The sequence below is a fragment of the Accipiter gentilis genome, chromosome 1 (assembly GCF_929443795.1).
Source record: "Accipiter gentilis chromosome 1, bAccGen1.1, whole genome shotgun sequence".
NCBI lineage: Eukaryota > Metazoa > Chordata > Aves > Accipitriformes > Accipitridae > Astur > Astur gentilis.
The window spans coordinates 5731907-5758114 of NC_064880.1; the positions used below are offsets into that span (position 1 = coordinate 5731907).

The following is a 26208-nucleotide window of genomic DNA, read 5'->3' on the forward strand; positions in this document are numbered from 1 at the left end:
GACCCTTCCAGGGTTCTGTAGTCAGACCAGGAATGAAACACTCAGCCTCTCTTCCACTTGCTCTTTCTCATTCTTGTCCTGCACACATACTCTGGCTAGAACACTGCTTTTGAATTGCTCTTACCTGGTTCGGACAGAGACACTGCAGCGAATAGTAAGCAAACTGATCTCGCACATTCACCAAATTATTGTTGGGGTTGATGTGGTCCAGGCAGTGGGATTCTGCTTTGCCAGAGGTTTTGCACACATACTTGCAGTTCCCAAAGAGACAGTGGAAGTGGAATTTGTTGGCGTACTTGCAGTCCGTTGCCAGGCAGGGATCACTGGAATACATCCAAAACCCAATCATCACCTTCGCTCATCTCACACATTTGTTTCTTTGCCAAAATTTAATTCAAGGGGAGCCCAGCTGAAGCCTCTGTTCCAAACATGGCCTACAGATTTCCCATAGCCACCTTCAATTGATGCTGGCAACACTACTGCAATTCCACCGACCTAATGCAATTTCTTGATTAAGATTATTAAAATACAGCAATGCATGGTGGGTTCTGTAGTCTTTGAGGGCCACACTTCCAATTTAAAGCCCTCTCAAGATCTGGATAGAAACTGTTTCTCCCCTTCTGCCTGTACTTACCTCAATGGATTCAGACCGTTTCTCCCATCTCAATTTTGTGTAACTGAAATGAAACTCTTGGGCATGCACAATGCAAGATGCCAGGGCTTCCCCTGATTAGACAAAATCAGCAGTGGCCTATTTAATCAGCTAAATGGTTTTGGTACCTTACTCCCCCAACCCATTTCATGGATTTCTGGCTGCACAGAGGTCAGATCGGAGGTAGCTGAACATCGATCTCTTGGATACCAAGCACTGTACCCAATGATACCTACTCAGATACGTGAAACAGAATTAATACACTTCTTTGAAAGCAGACAAATGACTGTTAATACACAACCCAGAGCCTAATATTCCACCAGCCTGAATAACTAAGCTGTAATGCCTAACCTGGTCCTGGACTCCTGTGTCCTGTAAACCACGTAACTTCTGTGCCTTTTTCTGTCCGTGTAACAGAAATAACACCAACATCACAGCAACAGTGTGAAACTTCTTTAATGTTTTAGAAGAAGTTCAGCAAGGTAGGTTACCTTCTGCCAGAGTCCGTTGTGAATTACTTTGTAAACTAACACTACAAAACTAGAGGCACAGAATTTAAGGAGACTCATTACACTTGTACAGAATTTCAGCCAGGACAGCAACACTTTGACAAATCTGAAGTCAGAAAGAATTGCTCCCTATTCCTTGAGCTGCTGAGACACCCATTCCTGGTAAGGCAGAGTCCAAGCACTTGTGCCCCCTCCACTATCTGACCCCCAGTCTTCTTCACTGAGAAAAAAAAATGAAGCTGTATGATACCGAGTTAGAGACGGCATTCCTAGGAAAAGGCCACAGAGCTTACTGGGGGCAAATCCAGGAGAAATCCTTCAAGTTTCCTTTTCAGCAATCTGTAAACATCTACTCTTAGTTCTGTGTACTTTTGCAGTAACAGCTCACCTTTGCATGACTGAGCACTCAGCTGCCCAATGATTTTTGCTCAGCTACAGAAACTCACGGTTAAGTCTCAAACTTGCAGCATGATCTGGAGGTGCCCTAGTCAAGCGTCATGCTGAAAACTTTAAAGATGCTATGCCTCCTCTGTAGCCTTCAGTGTCAAATATACTGCAAAGACACATGTATTTTTGTGTATCTCTCACGAGGTATAAAAAGGGTTGCAGTGGTATGTCAGCAAGTTTATTTCTCCTGTAAACTCATACCTGAAAGTGCTCCCAGATGTACCCAAAAATCCTGTTTTTTCCTAGGATAACCAAAGGTATTTTCTAGACTTTATAGAAGTAAATTTTCTATGAGATAAAGCCCAGAGTACTTCCTAGACAGAAGGTCTCTCAGTGGGTGAGTACAGATGTAATACTACAGCTCAGGAGTGGTAAACAAGGGGATTCCAAGGCTGGAGAGCACCTAAGGAGGCAAGCCATCATTTAGGACTTACTTCTCTTGGAACTGGAGAAATCCGGGTTTGACCTGAGGCTTGGCATTCTCCAGGGAAGTCGTTGCCAAGGGTGAAGTTGCCAGGTTAGGCACTGATGCTGGGATCTGAGGCATCTGGGGTATAGTTGAAGCCAGCTGCTTCCAAGCTAGCAGTGTGGGGGCAGAGGGCACAGTAGCTGGACTTGGAGTGGGCACATCGAGGGCAGGAGCACTTGCCATGGTGACAGAAGTAGCAGATGGTGATGAAGGGGCCAGTGAAGCCTTATTCTCAGTAGTAGTTGAGAAGGGAGACTCAGAGTTACTTTTCACAGTTCCACCCTCAGTTCGGAAGTGAAAACTGCAAAAAGACAGTGTAATTCAGACATAAATTCTTGACCGTTGTATATAACTTGATTAAAGATCAACAAGAATGTGGCAGGAGTCTGAAAACAAATTAGCTGAGGTTAAATCCTAAAAGGGGCTCTGCAAACTTTGTGGAAAGATCTAGGGGCCTCCTAGACTGTCTGTGAAAAGATGGGAATTAAGAGGGGTGGAGACAGAAAGGTGCAAAAACATGTTGAAATCGGAGAGACGCAAGAATTGCTGCAGTCAGCAAGATCAATATGCCTATGAGGGCAGCTTCCCATGGCTGTTGTGAGAAGCCAGTAGTTTGCTGTAGTGAACTACAGGGAGCTATGCAATGCCACAGACCAACTGTGCTAACAAATCTTTCTGTCTTAAAATTTGCAACATCTCCTTCCCTTTAAACCCTTCAGAATCAGTCATGTGGCCACCTGCTGAAGGCCTCACTCATTCTTTACTCAGGCAGATCTTCCATTGCCTTTAAAAGGAACTCAGTGTGGTTTTGAACTGCAGATTATGCTCTCTAGAAATACACAACAGAGAAAATTTCCAATATCCCACCCTTCCTTTGCTAGTCCCCTCACTGTAACAGTGGGAGCGTATCTTAAATTCATCCCTCACCCAAGAGTCATCTAGAGTTCTGAGCCAGCTGTACAGCCTCTGTAATACAGGCCATATTATCTAGCCACCAAACTCTGGGCTGTCTGCTACTTCCCAAAATGTGAAATGACAAAGGGTTTACAATATAAGAACATGGCAAGGCAAGAAGGAGGTTGCAGTTGGGCTGGACAATTTGACTGCTTCATTTCTAGATCCTTATCCACATGATGTGAACCTCTTAAACAAAACCATATAAACTAAGGGCTAGGGAAAAGTTGTTAAAAGAGATTTGTCATGACAAGACAAACAACAATAAAATGCTTTCTACACTGCTGTGATGGACAGCTGCCTACTCCACAAGAAGTCTGTATCCAGTGACAATGGTTAGGTTTACAGGATCCTGTCCCTCCTATATTTTCTTATTTCTTTGTATGGTGCATTTGTGTGCTGTGAAAAGCATGGGGCTCCTTGAACACACTGTCAAGTAGGCTATGGAAAAACACAAATGTCCAATGCTCAGCCTCGCCAACACTTTTTCACAAGTTGAGCACATTTATTGTGAAACAAAATTGAAGAGGACATAGTGTTCTGCAAAAATTTTAGCTAAGCACATTTACACAGGAAGCACGTGGATACCCAAATTGCTGCCCTCAGGACTGCCCACATTCCTGCTCTTGACTAGAATTACTCAGTAAGGTCTCTCTCATCCTGCAGTGTGCATGTTTTAGAGTTTTCTCAAGGTTTCCCGACACTTGTGCTCTCCTACTTACTTGGCATGCTTGATGGCTCCATCCAGGGTGCTGAAGAGGGCACCGCATTCCTCCACAACACAATGGAAATGCACCTTATGGAGAAAATCGCACTGTGCATCGCAGAAATCCTTGGTACCAAACCTGGCCAAAGCAGACAAGTAGGCATATTACAGAAGGTCCCAGAAGAGAAGCAGTGTTGGAACAGACGTATTTTCTTTGGTTTTCAACTCTACTACCATTCTGTTTTCTAATGTCACTGTTTCTTGCTGCACAAACAGCACTGCTGGCATTGTTGCTTGATTATTGCCTGTTACATAGATCTGAACACGCAGAACAAGCACCTAATTTCTCTCCAGTTGCTTGACTGAGAAACTCCCATTCACTTTTAGTGGGAGCAAAATACAGAACTACTCTGAAGCAGAAGATGACAATCATAAGTGTTCTTGAGCATCTATGTACAAAAGCCAAGGCTCTGAGGAATGATCAAAGGTTAGTAAACTAAAGGCAATCCAGACCAAGAGGACACTGCTGAAACATTACAGGCCTTTTTTCCTTCTTCTTTTTCAATTTAGGGGGAATAGCAAAAGGGAAGAAACAACAGTGCTTCAAGGGAATCTAGATCCAGAATCCACCCGCCTCCCGCCTTGAAACAACAGGTTATCACATAGATGGGAGAGAAAAAGTATCGCCTATATAGCAGTTACAGCCTAGGATGCATAAATACTGAAAAGCACAATCCCTGAAGTACAGAATAAACAATGGTGCAATGCAAAAACCAGAGCAAAAGCCATCGTCTTAAGGTATGACTCTTGTCATCTAGGAGGAAACAGTCAAGAGAGAAAAAACAACTGAGCATGGTTTCACTGCTCATCCACTGCTGAGATTCTCCAGACTTAAAAGAGTAGCACAAATACATGTGATTTCAGGAAACTCTGGAATCACAGGGAATCTAGAAATCAAGTAAGAAACACTAGCAGGAAGGATTTGAAACTTAACAGGGGTATCTTGCATAATTAAGATACAACAAACTACAATTGCTCTGATGAGCAGGAAAGCAAGAAACAAAGAGCAGCTTGTGTGGTCCCAGGAGGGACCTCTTAACAATTTGAGGGTAACGAAAAAGAAAAAAAACTTGTACTGGAGAAAGAAGGTCAGTGGATATAGAACACACGCTGTCAGTTAAAGCTTGCACGGAGAAGATGAAGAAAAGTAAAGGTGTAGTAAGACATAAGAAATCAAGTTACTGCAAGCTAAAGGGGTTGTTTTATCAGGGACAAGAGATATTGTACTTAGAAAGAAGGTCCAATTAAAAAAAAAGGGAGGTGCTGAGTCAAAAATGGCTGCCTTATAAAATTTGCTTTAGATAGGAAAACGGAAGACTAAGCAGACAATTAGGGACAAAACGAAGACCTTCTAGAAGATGAGATAAAGGGACTGGCTGGAAAATATAAATATGCACAAATCAGCTAGTCTGGGTAATGTATGTCCTGAAGTGCAATGGAAATTAACTCGCAAACTGATTGCATTACTATTTGCTATTTTTTAAGCCACAGAGAAGAGGGAGGTACTAGGAAATTGGCAAAAAAAAAAATTTTAAAATCTAGGTACTGATTCTTTCAGGGAAAAAAAAGACAAGTGATCTTTGGCAATTATCATACCTCTAGTCTTAACTTCTCCTTCCAGTAAAGTAATGGAACAAATATTAAGAGGGAGGAGAAAATCATTAAACATCTAGAGGATAAAGGAACCACGAGCAATAAACAGCATCAGGATTATAAAGAATAAATCTTGCCAGACAAATTTAATTGCTTTTTTTGATAGAATTACAAAATTAGTGGATGAAGGGATGCAATATATTTGGATTTTAGTAAAGCATTTTGATACAGTCTCGTATATGCTTAGAATTAATTCAAATTGGCCTGGATGTGAATGCTACCTCATGGATTGAAAACTGGCTGAAGGACCGTAAACAAAGGCTAATGACAAACAGCAATATATTGAGCTGGGAGGAGGTATCTTGTGAATGCTGCAAGGATGACTTTGGTTAGGTCTGAGCTTATTTAACATCTTCATTAGTAATCTAGGAGAAGGAGTAAACAGCACGTTAATGAAATTCACAGAAGATACTAAACTGGGAGGAGTTGGCAACACCAGTGCAAGAGGAGAAAAATAACAGAGAGGCCTTGCAAGACAAGGGAGAAGGTTCAGAATACAAGAGTCGTATTTGGAAATATACAGCTAATACATCTGGGGTGCGGGGGGTGTATTTTTATACATAGGGGACTCATGAGAGCAACATTAAAAGCAATCCTGTGTAACAGTGGATGGTAAACATGATACATATACATTATGCCATATAGATGCAAACAAGGTAGCACAATTGTGAGCTGCACATATGGGGGCAGAAATCTTCTATCTGGTGTGGTGATACAGGAACGGCAGCCCAATTCTGCACCCATTCAGGGAACAGCAAGAATGACAACAGCAACAACTCGATCAGCAGGCTGAAGGGACTAATTTACAAAGTCAGATTAAAGGAAGTGAATAAGCTTGGTTAAATGGTATGCTAAAAGTCTGACTATCTGAAGGGGGTGAACTCCAATTGTGGAAAGGAATTATCTGCTGTGGTTCAAGGGGATATAACCAGGAGAACTGCAACAAAATTACAAAAAGGGAAATTCGGGCAGCATACCATGAAAAAAAAATTGTGACAGTGAAACAAATTAGGTGGTAGAATAATGCTCCCAGAGACAAGAAAATAGCCACACTGCTTGGTGTAATTACAACTAGGCTGGACAAAATGCAAATGGGCTGCAGGGAAGGATCTCACACTGGCCAGGGGCAGATGGACTAGAAGACTTTCTAGTCTTCTCCATTAAAGTCTGATTTACAAAGTGTCCACAGGCATTTGTAGGCAACTGTGCCAGAGCACAAACCCCTTATGTGTCTGCCTGGGTGTATCTGTGTATGCTCAAAGCATGTGTCTGTCTGGGCATGTATGTGCATGTGTCTGTGTGTGGGTGAGTTTTGTATCTGTTCCATTTTCTTTTCGAGCCTTCTTGTCTACAAGAACAGCAGAAACCATCCCAGTTCCCATACCCCTTATACTCCTTATTTTGTTTCTGTGGGCTACTCCTATGATCAGAGATGCCACAGCAAGCATTTTAAGGCTTCTGTGATCTATGCATAGTAACTAAACATGGTCCAACAAAAGTTCAGTGCTAAGAGCAAGTTGCAGCGGGTCCCCTGGACTTGCAGACTCGGGACATAAAGAGGAGCCTAAGATGAAGACAGGCTAACAATACTATGTGAATATCTGCGCTCACAGTTGGTTCTCAAGACCTCTTTGCAAAATAATTCTGCGTGGACAGGTATTTCTTACAGGACATTAACACCTACTGCAGCTAGCCAGGACTGAGGACTAAATGCACTCCAGAAGGTGATGAGCAGATCACAGAGTTAGGCCTTTCAATTCAAGAGAACTCTGCATTCAAGTGTGAACTAACGAGCCAGACACTTTCCAAAGGAAGTAATTTTCCCTTTCCTCTATTCCCAGTTCCATGCTCTCCTTACCGGCGCAGGTACATCTTCCATGGCTCAGAGAGCTTCTCCTGGACAAGTGCCTTCACTGCCTTGCCCAAGTACTGTGTTGGCTCTCCAGCCCCAGCCTGGGTGCCGTCTCCTTCTGTCTTAATGTTCAGCAGGTTGCCAAGGCTGGCACTGGTCTTGGACATCTGGAACAAGAACATAGACACTGCATCAAGCCCAGCATACAGCTGTGGACACTGCCAGTCTGGATACCCTCAGGACTGTCCCACAGAAAGCTGTGTCTTCAAAGATTAAGAGAGAAGACAAAAAGTCTGTGCAGGCTGCCTCAACTGCATCAGCAAAACTTAGCAACACCTCGCTCTTCTGCATCCTCCACCCAACTATCACAAAGTACTCAGGTGCCCATCTAATATTCATGGGTCTTGTGTGAAGTAATGAAGCATCATGTCTACTTTATACATGGGCAAACTGAGGTGAAGAGAGATGTACCCTGTTTGAGCATGGAAAAGGTGTGCAAGCTTAAACATTAATAGCCCTACGTAGAGTCTACAAAATGCTGGTCTCTTAGTACAGACCTAGTGATAGAACTGGTAAGCTCTAGTTTATTTAGAATAATCTTATCCCAGCCACAAGGATGTCTCCTTCTTTAAAGTGACTATTGGGTATGTTTAGGGATGGGAGGGGGGAAATCTCATTCAACTGGTGAAAAATTCTGGCTCCACTTAAGTTCCTGGAAAATTCCTACTAACTTCAATAAAGAAATGATGCCATTTTCTGTGCTAAATGGACATATCCTCCACAAAGCAGGAATTGGACTCACAATTTGTATTGTGGGAAAGGCTTCAAATATATCTACACAGAGAAGGTTTAGAGGCCCAGGCGTATGATGTGTAGGATAGAAAAAAGAAGTTACTCAGGAGTGCTTAGAGAGAAAATTTTCTTTCAGAATCAGTGTACCATTTCCCAGACCCCTTCTTGCTTTGTTGTACTCCATTACCTCCAGTAACAACAGTGAATTTCACAGCATGAATAAAATGCAGGATTGGGCCCAATACTTGCATTATAAACTCCACCCACTTGAGGATCTTGAAGCCCTTTATAAATATCAGTTAATTAAGCCTGACAGCCCCCTAAATAAACTGCAATGCGCTACAGGAACCCTGGCTATTTGAGGCTTTCTTAATGCCCCCTGAAGGTAAAGCCCCTGCTGCTATGTGGAGACCGCAACTCTTTATGGCTGGAGTCAGAAACTCAGGTCATCTTTTTCCATTGCAGTTTGCTGGGCATTCAATTTCTGTAAAGGGTTCTTTTTTCTAGAAAAATAGTAAAGGATTCCTCCATGAACAGAAATTGTGTGCAGCAAGAGGAAGAAGCAAGCGTGATGTGTTCCTCAGCACATTGAGCTTGATTCTGCAATCCTTAGTCTTGGAATAGGCTCCTTCAAATCAGTGGGTTTTATTTTTGCTGGTTTATGTCATTGGTTAATCCCATTCCTTCTTTAAGAAAGGAATAAACCCGAAGAACTCATATTTTGTGCCTGTGCTACACTTATTTTGCACAACATAAAGAATCTTATGCAGGGCTGCACACAAACAAATGCTTATTTCTAAGCATATGCTTAAATCCCATTCTTGTGGAGATTTTCAAGTGAAGTATCTATTGAAACAGAATTTCCCTGAGCTGGGGCCTTCAGAATGACTCAGGACCCCAGACAGCAGACTTACTAAAAAGATTTGCTTGCTACAGAAAGAGCTGCATATTTGAAATCACTAAAGGGACAATAGGCAGGAAGGAGTAAGAAATTAAATTTAAAAGGGAACATCAAAAACCCAGTGTAACAGAGAGCCAATGGAGAAGAAAAATGGCGTAAAGATAAACGCAGAAATTAGAAAACACAGAGAAAAAAGAGTGATGAAATAAGAGAGAAAGGAAGCGAGAGATTACTAGGCAAAGTCACTTTGCCCTCTCTTGAGGGTTATATGGCCTCGATGCATGTAACGCCCAGAGCCAAGGGGATGGCAACAGTTATGCCTGTAAAACCTATCACGCAGTAGAATATTAAAGCATGGCTCAAAGGCTGCCCTGATCTCTACTGCAGTTGTACACAACAGCAAAATTAATCTTGGTACAGTAGAATTTATCATGTGAAAGGGAAATATATATTTGAGATGATGTATAATTTAAGGAAAAAGTAAGGAAAAAGAAACTGTGCATTATCTAAAATAAATATTCTAGAACGTAGTAAAGGGGACTCTGTTGGACACCATTACTCACACCAGAAAGACAGAAATTGATGATTTTGGCTCAAAACTTCTAATTTTTTTCTTCTCTTTCATAAAAACAAATTATTCTCCTCCCCCTCCCCCAATGAAAGAAAATGTTTTTAAGTAAATAAACAAAATGAGTAACTATAAAAAGAGAGCGAGAGAGAAGTTGCCAGGTTCTGGAAATAAAAATGGAAAAAAAAAAAAAAAAAGTCTTTCGGAGCCCTCCTCTGTCTAGAAAGGATGAAGAAAAAAAAAAAAGGTGTCAGAGGCTGCAATATATTTCTTCAGCCAGTTCATTAAATTAATTCGTAAGCAGTGGCTCTGAAATTATACCCGATGAAAAATGGTTTCAAAATTTAAATGGTACAAACTCATCTTATTAGAGGCAAAACATTAAAAAACAAACGCATCTCTCCCCCCAACCCCCCCCCCCCCCGCCATCGCGGCTTTAATTTCTCTTGGTGGGGGGAATGAAAGGCGTTTGATGGATGGCTCTTACCTTATTCATAAGCGAGGATAAAAGAGATGAATTTGCCGAGACTGTGTGGCCATTTGATTCATTACTGGAACACACAAACCAACAGGGTTTAGTTAAGATGTGCACAGGGACTGTGAGCACTGAGATTAATCCTTCTCCCTTCAAGCTGCCTCACTCCTCACCTGCTACATCCAGAGGAAGAGAATGATGCCCACCCTCCCTTGGGCAGGCGAAAGCGTTTTACTTGTGATAGCCAAGATGGAGAGAAAGAGGGTCCCAAGTCTGCAGAACTTAGTACTTTCAGCTATCAAACAGTCCAAACCTCTTCCTCCAGTGTTCACACCATCATGCTTTTTTATTAGCTGACTCACAACCCACCCCATGTTTTACTGCTTCATCCCATTACAACTTTCAGAAATATGCCACAAAACCAGGGGGGATGCTGACAGAAGACTCATACTGCCAGGGATACAGGCCCCCTCTGCAGCGGAGAAGGCAACGCAACAATCCATATGGCCACAGCTAAGCATGCCGAAAGACAACCTTAGTATTTCACATGCATCAGTAATAGTTGTAGCTGACTACAAGTGCTGGGGTCCCAAATTGAGGCTTATTTAAATGAAGTATGGAAAGGCATGTATACAAAGGTCAAAGTGGAGTAGGCTCAGTTATCCCCTGTGTTAGTTCCTCTGCAGCTTTTCCACGCAGGACAATCCCCAAACACTCCTATTCTCAGTAGAGATGCTGGACAAGTGGGACACACTTTTTGAGACGGGTGCATTCACATCTGCACAAGTGCAAAGATTCATCACCGTAACTATAGATTAGCACATGCCAGACCCAGACCAGAGGCAGCCTGACACCCAGTTGTTTTGTGCGTCCAATTTCTCTGGAAGGTGCCCCTCCTAGACCCGATTCAATGCCCTATTACATCAGTGCAAATGCTCCTGCTAAAGATGTGCTGAAGTGTGGCATTGAAGCAGCCTTCGATCAGCTCTTGACGACAACAGCAGGAATATCTAAGTATCAGAAGGAGCTTTGCCAGTTGCTTGTTTTTCAGAGGGGAGCACAAGAGGTGAGGCTCTTGTCAAAGAGTCAGCAGGTGCTTGCGAGGCTCCCTGCCTTCAGTTTGGGGGTGTCCAATTCAGCCACTGTGAAACTGCCTTTCATCAACATGTTGTGTCCTCTCATATTACAGGTACGGAAACTTCTCAGAGCTTGATGCTGGAAAGAGCTAAGTGTGCCTGCCTGCGCACTTCTCTCACCCGTGATCCTTGACGCTCAGGTCCAAGCTGTGCTCCTGCAAGGAGTCCTGACTGGTGGCGGACGATGATCCCATAGCCTCCACAGGTTCCTGCTTCACCTGAACTGGATTGAACCGTCCAGAAGCTGCTGGTTGTCCATTCCCTGCTTAAGAAAGACACCAAAATTAAATGCAAAAATTAAATGAAAAATGTAGGTCTAAAATGAGGTTACAATGGCAAATAAGTAAGTTAAATCACTGGCACCAGAGCATAAATGGAAAAAGCAAAGAAAAAGTGTGGGGGGAGGGAGGTGCTGGGATTGCTGGTCAGCGTTTATTGCCAAGCTGACATGATGGGTTCTGACGTCCACTCCAGCGTGGAAATTCTTCAAGTGATAATTATTGCAAAATTATGTCAAAGTTGTCCAGGCTATGGGCCCTTTAAAGGAGAAGGGCGGAAGGAGCGTGGGGGAGACCTGATTCTCTGCACAAACTGTCATAACTAATTTGCGGGGCTGCCTCTTAAGCGTTTATTAAAGACTCTGTTAATGCTGAGGCAATGTGGCAGCTTTCGACTGCTAGTCAAGCCCCCTTTCTCGTCCCCAATCCCAGCGTTGCCGTAGCGACAGCGATGGCCCGCCACTGCGCGTGCCCAGCAGGAGCATCTGCCCTGCCGGGGCTATCGAAGGTGACAGCCAATGGGATTGGTTCAAACTGCACGACCTCTTGCCACCACCATCGCGTTGTCCCCACAAAAAGGGGGAATTCTTTTTTGGGAGAAGGTTTAGTGCTGAGCCCGTGGAAGAAAAATTCAGATTAAAGGAAGAGAAAAAAAGAGGGAAGGGGGGAAAACTGGACAACAGATTAAAGAAAGAAATTAGGAAGAACAGCAAGGAAAAAAGGAGGGAAAAAAGTTGCTGACAGGAACATGTCTGCAGTGCTTTTTTCCACAATCCCCAAGTGACTAAAATATTAATTTACCCTCCGGCAGTACAGCTGACGGCGAGCTGCTTCTCAGACAGCAAGTGGCATTTTATTAAAAAATAAAGGAAAATAGTTCCCTCAATGACCTTTCTCTGCTTTAGGAAACAATTTTTCAAATAATAATTCTAAAAGTATGTGAAAGTTCCCCTCCCTCTTTAATCAGATCACTTCGTCCTACTCCCTCATTTGCTGTTGGGTAGAAAGGAACAGCGGCAGCACTCACATACCCATGGGCCAGCAGCCTGCTCTGGCTTTTCCATGCCCTGGGGAAGGAGGCTGTGGGGCAGCCCAATGCCTTGGGGCGCTGCCAGGCAGAGCCTCCCCTCCATGACACCACATTGCCCACCACGAGCTGACCATGTTCAGCAGGAGATTGTGGAGGTACCCTGTGCTCTTCAGGGAGCCCCACGTCCCTGCTGGCAGAGCTGGGCATGGGCAACAACCTGCCCCAGGTCTAGGTGGTGGCAGGAAGAGCTCCACGCTGCCCCAGGGGACTTCTCATTCCCATCTTTTACCCCTCTCATGGTGCCTCTGCCCCTTGCTCCTCAGGGAGCTGCAGGGACAGAGAAGCACAGCTTGCAAGAACTGAACAGGAAAATGGTCTAGTTTGTGGACTGTACCAACCCTATCTCCAAACCCACAGCTGCAACAACAGAGCTGGAGCACGGAACCAACCCCCCAGATCAGAAAAGCAATCGGCAATGAGCTACAGGATCAATACCACTAGGCCCAGCTAAAACTCAATACAGTCTGCAGTAGAGGGCTTAGGCTGCTGTATGGCCTGCAAGTATTGGCCAAGCTTTTGCTTCATTTCCATTTTTAATACAGTGCCTCTCTCTTTTTAGCCTACAGTAGGCAATACACATGGCAACACCCTTCAGATCTGGTAAGAGCTTACTCCATTTGAGGGCAAAGCTGTGTTTCCTGCGTCTCTTCTGGCCACATGGGTATAGCCAGGCTCCACAGGAAACCATGCCAAGACTGCCCTCTTCAATGGTTAAATGGACATGACCAAATTTATTTTCCCATTTACATTCCTTTACCACCTCCTCCCCACCTCCACTCCCACGGACAACTGGGTGGCTGCTTATTCACTCCTCTCCAAGTCATCGGGCACTGCTCTTCCTCCCACCACTAGCACAACTGATGAGGGTAACTCACCTGCTTCAAGTGCTACAGAGGGCTTGAGTGCAGCTGCTGCCAGCCTGGCCATCATAGGAGAGATTAATCCCTTGCTAGCAGAGATCCTTTCCATTATAGATGCCGCTGGAGCTGGAGAAGAAGTAGCTGCTGGCTCACCAGATCCTGAAATGGCCTGGGATGAGGAATCCGTAGGAGCAGATGATGTTGGATTGGAGCCAGAAGAACCAGCAGTCATCAGATTAGCTGAGCTGGCAGGAAGTGGTGTAGAGACCCGACTGGGGATGATGGGGAAGAAAGATCCAGCTGTTCCAGGAAGTGCTGAGTTGGAGAGTGCCAGGGCCAAGGGTATATTGCTGGGAAGAGCCTGGGAGAGCAGGCCAGAGATCTTGGTGGCTGGTGTCATGCTGTTGGCAGACTTGCTGGCCTGTGAGGAAGCCAGCTCAGCAGCAGAGGACGGTGCAGCTGGGACTATGAGAGAAACGGAAGACTGTTGACTGGTGGGGGAGGCACTCAGACTGGAGTTCTTCGAGCTCATAGCAGAGAAGTCAATAAGGTCATCATTACTGGACTCCTCTTGCTCATTATCCTTGGACCCGAGGAGAGAGGCAGGCAGGCCCAGCACTCCTGAGCTCCGGATGTGCCGGCGCTCATGTTTGCGTTTATGGGAGGTCATCTGGCTGGTGGAGGTGAAGGTGAAGCCACAGCCTGCCCTTATGCAGTGGAAGTGGTTGGTGGCCTTGCTGTAGACACAGCCCTCATACTTGCATTCCTCATACTTGTAGAACTTCTTGAAGCCGTCCTTGGCATAGGCATCATCTTTGATGTGGTAGCTCTTGTGCTTCTCAATGTCACACTTGTTCTTGAAGGTGAATGTACACCCAGGTCGCCTGCAAGGGCATCGAGGAGGAGAGGGTGGTTGGCTGTGTGGGCTAGGAGCACAACGCAACTGCTGTCACCTGTCTCCCTCTGGGATAAGGACCGGGGCCAGTATGAGACAATGGCCCTGGCTGCAAAGGGGTTGAGGAGCTTTATGTGGGTAAACCTGTGACACCAAGGCAAGCAAAAATGCTGCCATGTGAGAGAGCTGGGAAGCTCACTCCACTCTGAGGAACAGCCACAATAACATGGGGATGCAGGCACCCACCACTTAAAGTTCCAACCAAAACAGCAGTTAAAGGGGACTAAGGTACAAACTGTGCTTTCCTACTCCCCCTGAGAACACAAGAAATCAATAGAAGAGTATTTGTGTACAGAAGGCAGAGTCTGGCCCTGAAAGGGATGAGCTGGCTGACTGTTGGCTGGAGAAAACTAGCATGGAAGTGCCATTAGCAGTATATTAAGGGCCTACTTCAGTCAAATTCTGAAGAGGACTGTGATCTCTTTCCCAAACGATTCTAGGATGTATCTTCTAGTGGGCACCCTTTCCTCGGACCACCTCAGATCACACTGCTGCCTTCAGAGTGGTCTGCAGCATGATCCTGGAAATCGCATCTGCCCTGGAGCATGAGTTCTCTCAAGAGCAGCACTGAGAAGGTCACAGATGGGAAAAATCATGTGTACACTCCTGAATTTATGACTTGGCAGAAGGAGGCAAACACACCATGCAATGCTGAGGCAGGATTCCTCCCCTTCCCTGCTGTCTCACCTGCAGTGAAAGTGAGTGGTTTTCTGCCCGTAGAACTGGCATTCCACAGTGCCGCAGTCCTCCGTGGCACGGAACCGCTGAAACCCGTCATTGATGAGCTGGGTGTTCTTCTTGTGAAAGTTCTCATGGGTCATCACGTCGGAGGTGCTTGTATAGACTTTGTTACAACCCACCTACCCCGGACCAAAACAGGGAGTCATCAGCACAGCGTTTTAACAGCCTACCATTATTACCAGCAATAATAAATACATGCGCAGCACACATACATTTAATAGTTCCATTTGTGCACCTCTCCTAGGAGTATTAAGTCATCACTTTAATTCCCAATCTAAAGACTGATAGAGCAGTTGTGAAAAAAACCCACAACAACTCTGGGCATGAAACAATAAGAAAAAAAGGGGAGGATGCAAAGGGATAAAAGACCAGCTACAGATAATCATGCCTGCTTAGGGAGGCAGTAAGCAGGGTTCCTGCTCTTAAGGAAAAAAGCCATTGCTTTTTGTTATCTTGGAGTGACACAGAACAAAGTAGGACTTTCATCTATTCGGGGAATACAAAATTGAGTGAGAATGAGTTATTTACCTCTTTACTCCTTCTGGGAGGTAAGGCAGGGTGGTGCAACATAAGGCCAATCTTTTGAGCTTGTAATATACAGGTTTCATTCTAGCAAAGCATAAACCCTATGTTCAGCTGATCTTAGCAAACTGTTGGTGACTTTTTTCCCCCGTCACTGTTCAAGACTACCACTTCAATAATTTTAAACTCATGCAGCAAATGGGAATGGTGTGACGAGGACGGAATGCTGAAAACCTGCCTTCCTCTGGGTAAAGCGGGCAACTTTGCCATATTGAGTAAAAAAACACTGGAATCTGAAAACGTCCTCAGCCCTGCTGAGGGAGGATTTTTTTTTTTCTTTTTTTCTCTTGCACAACGTGTGCCAATGCCTGCACCATCTCAGAAGTGAAGAGAACGAAAACACCACCTCTTAGTTCAGCCCAGGTTGATTCAAACAGGCAATAACAAAACCCATGACAAATACCCAGGGAAAAAAAAAAAAAAAAGGATGTCCAGCTATTTCCAATATAAAAGAGCCTCTCTCTCTATCCACACTGACACCTTGAAAAAAGACAGACCCTGCATGGCATTAAAAAAAAGAATTAAACAAAAACCTCCTTAGGAATAATTTGCAATGCAGCTCTTGGTGCTAAAGCCTAAAAAAATGTCAGTTTATATAAACAACTAACTGAATTTCATCCACACCAATTATGGACATAAAGGAAAAAAACTCTATGAGATGGATGGCACAAATTCTGCCATTTAAGCAGTATTTTCTTTAATTGGGAGTTTATATTCAGACACCTTTCCTGTAAGACACTGCTTACGTGGGCATTATTTTACTGGAAGACAGTGGGCACAGGATGGAATTACCCATATATAGTTGTGTAAATGAGGGTCTCTGTTTGAACTCAGAGTGACTTAAAGCTGTGAAACATTCCTCATACTCTAAATAAAAAATTAAACAAATCCCATCCTGGTCAATTGAAGAACTAAACAACCAATATTATGGAAGCATAACAGAAAATGTCCTCAAGCGAAAAGTCACATGAAGTTCCCAATTTATCAAATGTTGTAAGCACATGCTTAAACCACCCCCTATTCAGGACAGTACTTGAGTGCATGCCTAACATTTAAGTATGTGCTTAAGTCCCATTGACTTCAGAAAGCATACCTGACTTCAAGCTAAACATATGCTGAAGTCTATCCCAGCAAAACATTTAAGCATGTGATTAAGGCCTTGTGACTTTAACTGGGGTCTTAAAACTGTTGGGATAGGGCAGGAAGCGAGACCTGAGTTTTCAGAACAGAAAAGCTTTCACTAAGGGTTGCCTGATTATTCTGTTTGTAACTACAGCACATTCTCATGGCAATGGCTTAGGCCACAATTCTAATGGAACAAGTACATATCAAACCCTCTAATCTGAAGAACGATCAGGGTACGACCCAATCTGGTGTGCCCGTGTCTAAAAACAGTAAATGCATCACAGTTACATCTGTGCAGCAACTCCAACTCTGGTTATGCTGCTCTTGAAGCCCGGCTGGCTCTTGAAACAAAGCTCCCAGACTACACCACAGACAAGTACCACCGGTGAAGGAGACGCAGAACCAGGGGTGTTAAGTCTAGATATGTGACAGTAAAGTTTAATTACTTTAGAAATTAATTATGGAGGAAATTAACCCAGTGTTAAAGGGCAGATGTGTCACAGAAAAGTCTGATTTCAAGGTAGTGACAGATCACATTTGAGAAGAGGCAGTGCAGTGGCATCGCAAAGAGGTCCCTGAATCTCAGAGAACGGGACTTGTTTGAACAAGTGAAGTCCAAGACTGTGAGAAAACCTGGAGACCTGCTTTGCTTCACTGCGTGCACAAGGCTTCTAAAAACAGAACAGTGCTTCCTTTCACCCTTCCCAACACTTGGCAGGGCAAGCACAGTGAGGAGAGGGCACAGACTCTTCAAAGAGGTGCCCGGTTCACAAGTGAGCAAGAGAGGCTGTGAATGTCACCCCTTTGCCCCTTGCTCTCTAACAAGGAAGTGTTGGGCTGCCTAAACTCAAGAATCCTTTCAGTCCACCCCGGAAAGGACACAGCTCAAACAGTGGCTCTTCATCTGCCTTGTGTGCTATTCCCCCGTCCAGCTGTTACCTGCATGCAGTGGTAGTGTGTGCTTTTCCCATTCAGGTGGCAGCCATGATAGTACACGCTACAGTCATCCAAGGGGCTGAAGCGCATGAAGCCGTGCTGGAGGGAATTATCACGTTTCTTGTGCATGTTGTAATGCCGAATCACATCCTGTTTACTAGTGAATCTCTGGAGAGATACAGAGACAGACAGTGAGACACGTGATGGGAGTGGGTGAGTAATCCTGGGGGCAGGGTGGGTTTTTTTGTTGTTGTTAATAAACTTATGGTACCAGGAGTTTAAAGCTTAGCAGTAATCACTCCAAGAGAGTCAGATTAAAGAGGAATTGTGTGCATGTATCTTCTTGGTAAATGGAAAGTATATACACATGAAAAGTTGTAGAGTAAACATGACACTGGGGTGATGTCCAGAATATGCTTCATGCAGCTTTAAGACTGCAATTCTTCTAACATAATTTTAGCTGCTACTATCTCAAGAACTGCTATAGTTAGAAAGCAAACCAGTGAACTAAACAGCCTACAAGAGAGTAATCCAAGCTTCCAGATCACTCACTGTAGTGGTTAGCAAGACACTGGCTGCCACATTCATGTCAGACTAGAAATTGGGAAAAATACTCTGCTCTTTTATAGTATCTTCCCATTGTACGTCTTCTGCCTCCCCTACAAGGTAGGATGGCTTTATTAGGAAAACAGGGACATGGAACTTTCTTCCAGTCACGGAAAAAGATGGTAGTAGAGCTCAGAGCTACATCTGTATGACCAGAATATCCTTTTCATTCTCTACCTGCTTGAAGTAATGAAGGGGTACCCCACTGTCAGAGCAGGCTAAGTGCCTTTAAAATGAAGCTTTTCATTTCTATTTCCCACAGACATCAATATTTAACAGTGAAGGTGGGAAAGTAAATCTGATTTTTTTAAAAAGAAATCAATATCCATTTATTTTGAGGAGTAATTGAAAAGGCCTGTATTCTAATGTTTAACAACTTTTCTAGTCTCCCTCATAGGAAACAAATGATTATCGCTTCCACTCTTTCCTCCTATAATATCAATCCTGATCAATCTCGTTGGTATTGGCACAAGAATATATGGATATAGATTTCAACAGGAATCCCTTGGAGGCTGGAGGTATGATTTCCCAGGGCGTACATACAGGATTGCTATTGCCAATCATCGTTAATTTGTGCCCACTTATTACAGAGCGTTACTTATTCTAAAATATATCTCAGCCGTAAAATAATTTGCATTTTAAAAAGCAGCCTAAATCCTTATTCCCTGCGAGACCAGACAGCTCCTTTGCAAGCAGCTTCCAGACTCCTTAGGAAATAATCATGAGGCCAATCATAATAATAGGTTTTTCTGTCTTTCCATCCTTTGTGTTTCTCTCTTTCTGGTTCAGAGATATCTGTGTTACAGTTGGGACAGACTCATCTCGGTTACCAAATGCTGGGCTAGGAGGACCACTACATCCATCCCAGAGACAAACTCTCCTTTGATCAACAGAAACCCACAGTCAAGCTCAGCAGATCCAGAACAACTTCCTATGCTGTGGTCAGACTCATTCCTTTGAGACCCAAAGGTCTCCTGGGGTAGGGCTGAAGTTGTGTCTGATGCACAGTAGAGGCAAACTCTGGGATTCCCACTGACACACATGCAGCCTGACCACAGAAATGGCAGTGTCAAACTCACAGACCTGGGAAGAGGGTAAACAAATACAGCACGTGACTCGGCTGGCTTGACGTCGTTGCCCTGGCAATTCTCCCAGTAATTACAGCATCGCACATGCTCCTGCCCCCACGCTTTCCCCACAAATCCGGGACTGCTGCTGGTCTTATTGGGTGTTTTGTTGCAGATACTGCCGCTACAATGTCACCCGGGCAGCAGGAGGGAAAGAGACAGACTAACAGATCAGCATTCCCTAGTTTCAGGCACAATTTGTAACACAGCAGAATTTATTCTCTTGGTTTCACTGATGTAAATCTGGAGTAGTTCCCACTGACTTGAGCTGATCTATGTTCTGCTCTTCGTTATAGTGGTCTGGGTTTGGTTAAATGGTGTTAGACTGGGTTAAATGGGAACAAAATAGGGATCTAGTTAAGTTCAAAATACCTCTTGCCCTCTTTCAGAGCGGAAAAGTGAAGAGGCATGTGCGTGCATGGGGGAGGAAAGCACAGGAGGACACACATCTCTCCTAGGCTGTACCCCTTTACATTCAGGTAGCTGTGCTGATAACTTTTTACCATTCTTTTACCTGGTAGTTGCACTCTGGGTCAAGGCAGTGGTAATGTTCTCTATACTGGTATGCACAGTGTATATGTCCACAGTGCTGACTGCCAGAGAACCTGCAAACATGAGAGGAGGACAGAAGAAAGAAAGGGAAAGAGAATAAAACAGTGTCGTGACAGTAGTGCCTGTAAGCAAGGCACAAATAAAGTAAATCCCATTTCTGCTTTCATCCCATGTTTATGGCATTAAACCCCACCTCCTTTATCCCCTCCAAGGATGTTGACCCTCCTGCCTTCCTTTTCTTATTTGTCACTATTTGAAGGTGCTTCATGAGCAGGATCATTGAGGTCCTGTACATCCCTAATCTGTCTTTATTTCCCTTTGAAATTCATCTCCATTATCTAAGTTGCTTAACTTGGGGAAGAGTAAGAAAGGAGTGTTCCTTGAATTAAATATCATACAATTCTAAAATTCTCATGTGTGAGTTTCAGAAATCTCCCATGCCAGAAGGAGACAAATAAATATCGGTCAAATATGGATTCTAAATTTTAAGTATACGCCCATCTAGTAGGGCCTCAGAAAAGCTCAGGCATTCATTTGTTTGTACAGGTTACGTCTCATGACTTTTTTTATCACAGTATGGTGTCACACTACAGAGAAGATTGCAAACCAGTAGATTAGGTGGTAAACCACACAGATAGATGATGATCATGGCAAGATGACATAGGAACTTTCAATAAGATGGACAGATCAATGGAAAGATAGGCGAGATGGATCAACAGGAACAGGACAAAGCGTTACAGGCAGACCATCTCAACCCTGTGTGCACATCTTCTCCCATGCATGACAGCCCTGCTAATCATTATTTTCCATGTGGATACAATATTTGCTCACAACAAAAAATAGTGCAGTGCAAAAGAACAGGGTTGTCAGCCTGCCTTTGAGTGCAACTAAAGGAAGCCACAGCCAACAACACGCACCCAATCCATTTCTGCAGGCCACCACTGAGCACTCCACATGGCAAATTTGGAAACTTCTGACGTACAGGGTGGAAAAAAACCAGAAAGGCAGAAATGCCATATAATATCTACATACAAACAGGCAGTACATAGAATGTATTGACTGATAGACACATCAGTAATTGGCAAGAGGGGATGATCCAGTAATGGGCTAATCAGTGCTATGAATTCTCTGATGTATATTCTAGAGGACCCCGGAAGAGCTGAAGAGCTTGAAAGGGAAAAGCAGTAGAGAGAAGGGGACTCAGAGGGGAAACATTCAAAGATAAAGTACCATCTGCTCAAAGGTTCCTCAAAGGTTCCTCACGTCACTTAGTGCTAAACACAGCAGGAGTGCATATGATAAAGGGCATGGGAAAGAAACAAGGAAGGGCAATGGGTAAAAAGGAAAAATGAGAGGAGTGAGGGGGTCCCGGAGCAATGAAGGAATGGGGCAGGTGCAGGGAACATTAAGGATCATCATAAGGTGAGGTAACGCTAAGCTACAGGATAGAAAAAGTCATGACGAAAAGCAGCACTAAATAAGGCATTTCTGAAGCACAGTAAGGAAGAGGAGGTCAACTGTGGAGACAGCAGGGCCTCTAGGAGAAAGAAAGGGGACTTAATTGACAGAAAAGATAGACATTGCTAAAAAATTAAATGACTTCTTTGCCTCAGCATTCACAAAGGGAGACAGGGACAGATGCCAGGAGCAGACATGCCTTTCCCTGGGGAAGGAGAAGAAATACTGCAGGAAATCAGGATCACGTCAGAACAGGTGATTGAGAAACTGGAACAAACCTCAGCAGCGGAGAAGAAACAAACCACAAGGCAAACAGCAAGGCTGGCTGCACAAACAAAGGTGTGGAACTGAAAGCAGAGGAAGCAATTCCTGCTCAACACCTGGGCAACAGTGAGGCTAGTACAGGGCACGGGCAGCAGCCTGAGTCACCATGGCATTAAACTAGGTACACGCAGCTCTGCAGCAGATCACACCAACTGGTCCTGCTAGTCCAGTGCTTTATGTCAGCAGCACTACCAGCAGCTTTAAAGGAAAGAAACTGCTTTGCGGAAAGCTTCCTCCTTATTCCACTGATGAGATGGGGAAGAGAGAGCTGTGCAGGGCTGGAGAACTGTGGAGCACAGGCCAGGCAGAGACAACAGAAAGAAAAAGACCTTGCTGACAAATACACACCTTTGAGGCAAAGCAGTCTAAAATATTTTTGAAGGTGAGGATGCAAAATGACCAGAGATGCCAACTGCAGTAAAAGAAGGGCCAGACACCGAAGAGATCTGACTGTATGGGATGAGTTACTTGAAACATCCTAGGAGGAGTAACTCACAGGCTCAGCTTTAAAAGCAACAGCTAAACAAGCACTGTAGCACTTCAAACTCCTACACTCCTTTCCACGTGCTACGGCAAGGTGTGTGTGTGTGTGGTGTCTACAGTGCAGGAAGGGAGAGGCAAGTGTTCTACCAAACCGTGCACTTGGGGAAGGAGGGAAGCAGCAAGCACAGCACAAAGGGGAAATTCTGCTCTTTCAGTCTGTAAGGTTAGGCTCCTAAAGGGTTATATTTATCCTGTGTTTCTTCTGACACTTGAAACAGTTCAAAGCTATTAATTTTTAAAGCACAGCATCTGTTTAGCTTTTTCATAACAGGAAAGCTTACACACCACACACTTACTTACACGCATACACACGCGCACATTTACATGCACATACTCGAAGGTACATCAACACCCCTCTTAATTTACATGAACGTACCCACAATTTCCATGCACACGAACAGACACAAATGCACCTGAAACAAGCAAACTCACAGACCATCTATTCACACTGATATGCAAATCCAAACTCCTAAATTGTCCATACAGGCACATAGATTCATTTTCACAAGAATAACCCCCTCCCCCTTCCCTTACTTCCCTCCCCCTTCCCTTACTTTAATCGGTTCACTTTTTTTTTTTTTTTTTCGGCCAGAAAGAACTAGTCTTGATCTGGCAAGAGTTAGAAAGAAAAACCAAGATAAATAAATAATAATAAAAATAATAAATAAAGAAGTCAGCATGCTTAGAGAGTGTTTACAGACTCATTACCCTGTAACGATGATGTGAAAGAAGGAAGAAAAAAAAACCCACCCCAATTACAAGGGGGGAGGAAACCCACACAGAAATAAATATTTAAGCAAGTGCTGCCAGAAGCACCATCTGCTGAGGCACTAATAATAATAATAATAATTTTTTCTGTGGTCTTTTTTTTTTTTTTAATTATAAATATACAGGGGGGGGGGGAACAACCCAACCCAAACTAGCTAAGTAAGAGGTTTTGTTTTGTTGTGTGAGAGAATGGATTATCCCTGGGCAGCTTTTGGCAGTGGCTTTGGCAAACTCATTAAGCTAATTATGCAGTACAGACATAGAGTGTCGTGTCTCTCTCCCCCCACCCCTTGATTTTAAGGCTTTAAACTGTTTTTAAAATTGTGTGTAAACTGAAGGGAAGTGGCTGTGCTGCCAACGGGCGGCTTGCGGAGCTTTTTAAGCAGGATGTGGTGTCCCTTAGCTATCTCACAAGCCTCCCTCAGTTACCTGTCTGACCCAGGGGAAGGGGCTTGCAAAGCGCTGTATAGAGTGGATGTGGGTGAAGTGTTTATACGGTTCTGTGCTTGAGAGGGGAACTGGGGACAAAAAGGGTGGCATCTCCTCTCTCACTGCAACCTCTGTGATTCCTGCAATCTCAGCAATAAAAGGGTGCTGCTCCTTCTGCCCCATGCAAAGATGGGCTTAAACCCCCGCTTTCATTCCTATACTTTCCAAGGAGGCAGTGAGTTGCCACAGGCAATGACTAGAGGCATTGCTGCTTGAGGAGCTGCATGTGGTGGTGCAACTCTTCCCATGCGGTCTTCTGCCCCCTTCTCCTACATCACGGATTTGGGCAAAAGGGAGGAAAGGAAATCGCGTCTCATTCCACTCTCTGGCTAGGGAGAGCACTGTTCCCACCCTTTTCCCCTGCTGACGTGCTAAGATCTTCCCTTGCACCTTCCTAGCAGCTGTTTGCCTCCCACAGAGACGCTCTGTAGACCCTGGCAAAGTGGGAAAGCACAGTACACATTTCCCTCCCCTCTTGTTAGTAAGTGCCCAAGTGCTGGTGGGAACAAACCCTTCAGTTTTATCTCTGGATAGAAGTGTTTTCTTGCTTCCCTGACTGGTATCTTTCTGTATACAAGGGGCTTTCGTAGTGAGTTTTCCCACAGTACAGATGGAAGATTCAACAGGCCAGGGGCAAAGGCTGAGGGACCCTTTACACCATGAGCTACAAAACAGGCAGGTGTTATGCAGTAATCTCCTCTGTCCCTCTGGCTCTCAGGGCATTACTCACTCCATCTCACCGCCAACAGCCTTGGACTCCCTCTCAGCATCGCTCATTCCTGACCTAAGCTTGCCCATGGCTGTGATAAGGTGCCCTAGCCTGCACCTTATTCAGTGAGGGTTTCTCATATCAATAAGCTGCAAAATTTTCCAGGATAAACATCCCACATTGATGCCAAGACCTGCCTAAACTCGAGCCACTTGTGAATTCCTCCAGCCTAGAGTCTCAGAGGTGAGATGTTCTCTGCTTGCCTTCTGCAGGCACTGGACATGGTAGGGGAAAAAGGCTGGAGACAGCATAACAATGGACAGAAAAAACAAGTCAAGAGACCACACTCCCATTTAAATCCTGGACTTCTGCAGTGAAACATTTTTCCACTATTTGTCACAAAGTCTAACAGCTCTGGGGAGCCAAGCATGCTTTTGGCATGCTTGTACACCTCTCGGAGCTACTGCTCTCCCAAGCAGGGGAACACAGCAAGTACAGATGCCAGAGGAAAATGGAAATGCCAAAGACTGGTTTAACATTTGATCCAGATGGAGAAGACCTCATCTCTCCCACCACCACTCCGCCCTCTTACTTCCAGCCCTCCCCCCAGGAAAGTCAAGAGTTTTGCCTACCTGGCAATATACTTCTGGTAAATATTTACGTCTTCGCTGACAGCTGGTTTGTCAGTGGGTAATCCATTCCTAATGAGAAACACACAGGGCAGAGGTGGTTAGTAGGCAGGAACAGGGCACAGTCTAAGCTCCTTGTTTCTCTCACACACCACTGACACACCAGGAGAGGGCCCAAGGAAAAGCACCCAGCAGACACGCAAAGGTTGAACCTCCCCTCCCCCTTAGCCTTCAAATATGGTACCTTCTTGTCCTAGAGAACCACACAGTCTATCTACCACCTCTCCTGCATGTTCCCTCTTTGCAGGTCAGTGTGTTGGAGACACTGAGAAGACCAACCATGAAAACCTGTTTCCACAGAAAAAACTAAATGCCTATATACAAACAAGTGATGGCCACATGAAAACAAACACTTCCCTGAAGCACCTTGCAACACTGTCCTTAATGTGCATGGAACGGCCATTGAGACATGTCTGCCCTAGGCTCAACTGTGGGAGAAGAGTCTCAATGCTTCAGCCACGCTGTGAGCTACCACACATTTCCTATGGCCAGCAGGCACAGTGTACCGCTACCCAGTACTGATGACATGGCTACATCCCCCTAGATGGGGCTTTAATTGCCTTTTTTTTCACACAGGTACCCCAACTCCAATAGACAGATGGGGCAGCAAAGGTATTTATGTATTTTAATCAATGAGAAAACCAACCCAACTGCACCCAACTGTCAGATAAGCCTGGGTTACTTAACATCATTAGGAAGTAGACAAAAATTGCATCCTCAGTGAGTTCAGCAAGAGGCAAATGAGATACAGGGCCAGACTCCAGCCTACCTAAAAGACAGTGGCATACAACACAATCCCAGACCAGCTGTACGCAGTCTTCCTTCTCAGTTTTGCCCGCACCCAACCTCCACTCTTACTCGTGACAGCTCTGTAGCCTGGTTTAAACAAGGACACTTTTGCACAGAGTTCTCTTGAAGAAGGTAGATTAGTTCAGGGCGCGTTAATAGCATTAGATGTTAGAGAGTTTAAACCCATGGCTAGGGTGTATGTGCGTACATGTGAGAGTAAGAGGTAATCCCTGTCAGGTTATTTGGTCCCAGCGGGGACTGTGAATGGAAAGCCAGGTCCCAGATACCACAGTTAGCACTTCCTCCTCCAGCACTATTAATGGGCTGCTTTCTCTTATCATAAAAGCCTGTATCTAGTAAGCAGCCTGAAGGAGAAGGGACCAGAGCCCCTTCTGTACTCCAATGTGTGATTA

At 44.5% G+C, this 26208-nt stretch overlaps 1 protein-coding gene across 6 annotated transcripts in view; it reads right to left on the reverse strand.

Annotated features, from left to right (window-relative positions):
- CASZ1 (castor zinc finger 1) overlaps positions 1-26208 on the reverse strand; it is a 208432-nt gene that overhangs the window by 12506 nt on the left and 169718 nt on the right. For 4 of the 6 annotated variants that reach the window (XM_049804962.1, XM_049804952.1, XM_049804969.1 and 1 more), the window contains 11 exons: positions 24950-25018; positions 19989-20079; positions 17745-17909; positions 15045-15217; positions 13418-14286; positions 11295-11439; positions 10051-10114; positions 7309-7469; positions 3754-3876; positions 2043-2378; positions 125-323 (listed from right to left, as the gene is read on the reverse strand). In XM_049804962.1, the coding sequence (XP_049660919.1) occupies positions 125-323; positions 2043-2378; positions 3754-3876; positions 7309-7469; positions 10051-10114; positions 11295-11439; positions 13418-14286; positions 15045-15217; positions 17745-17909; positions 19989-20079; positions 24950-25018 (2395 nt within the window). The remainder of the gene's footprint in view (positions 1-124; positions 324-2042; positions 2379-3753; positions 3877-7308; positions 7470-10050; positions 10115-11294; positions 11440-13417; positions 14287-15044; positions 15218-17744; positions 17910-19988; positions 20080-24949; positions 25019-26208) is intronic. The other 2 variants (XM_049804979.1, XM_049804942.1) reach the window with 1 other exon arrangement.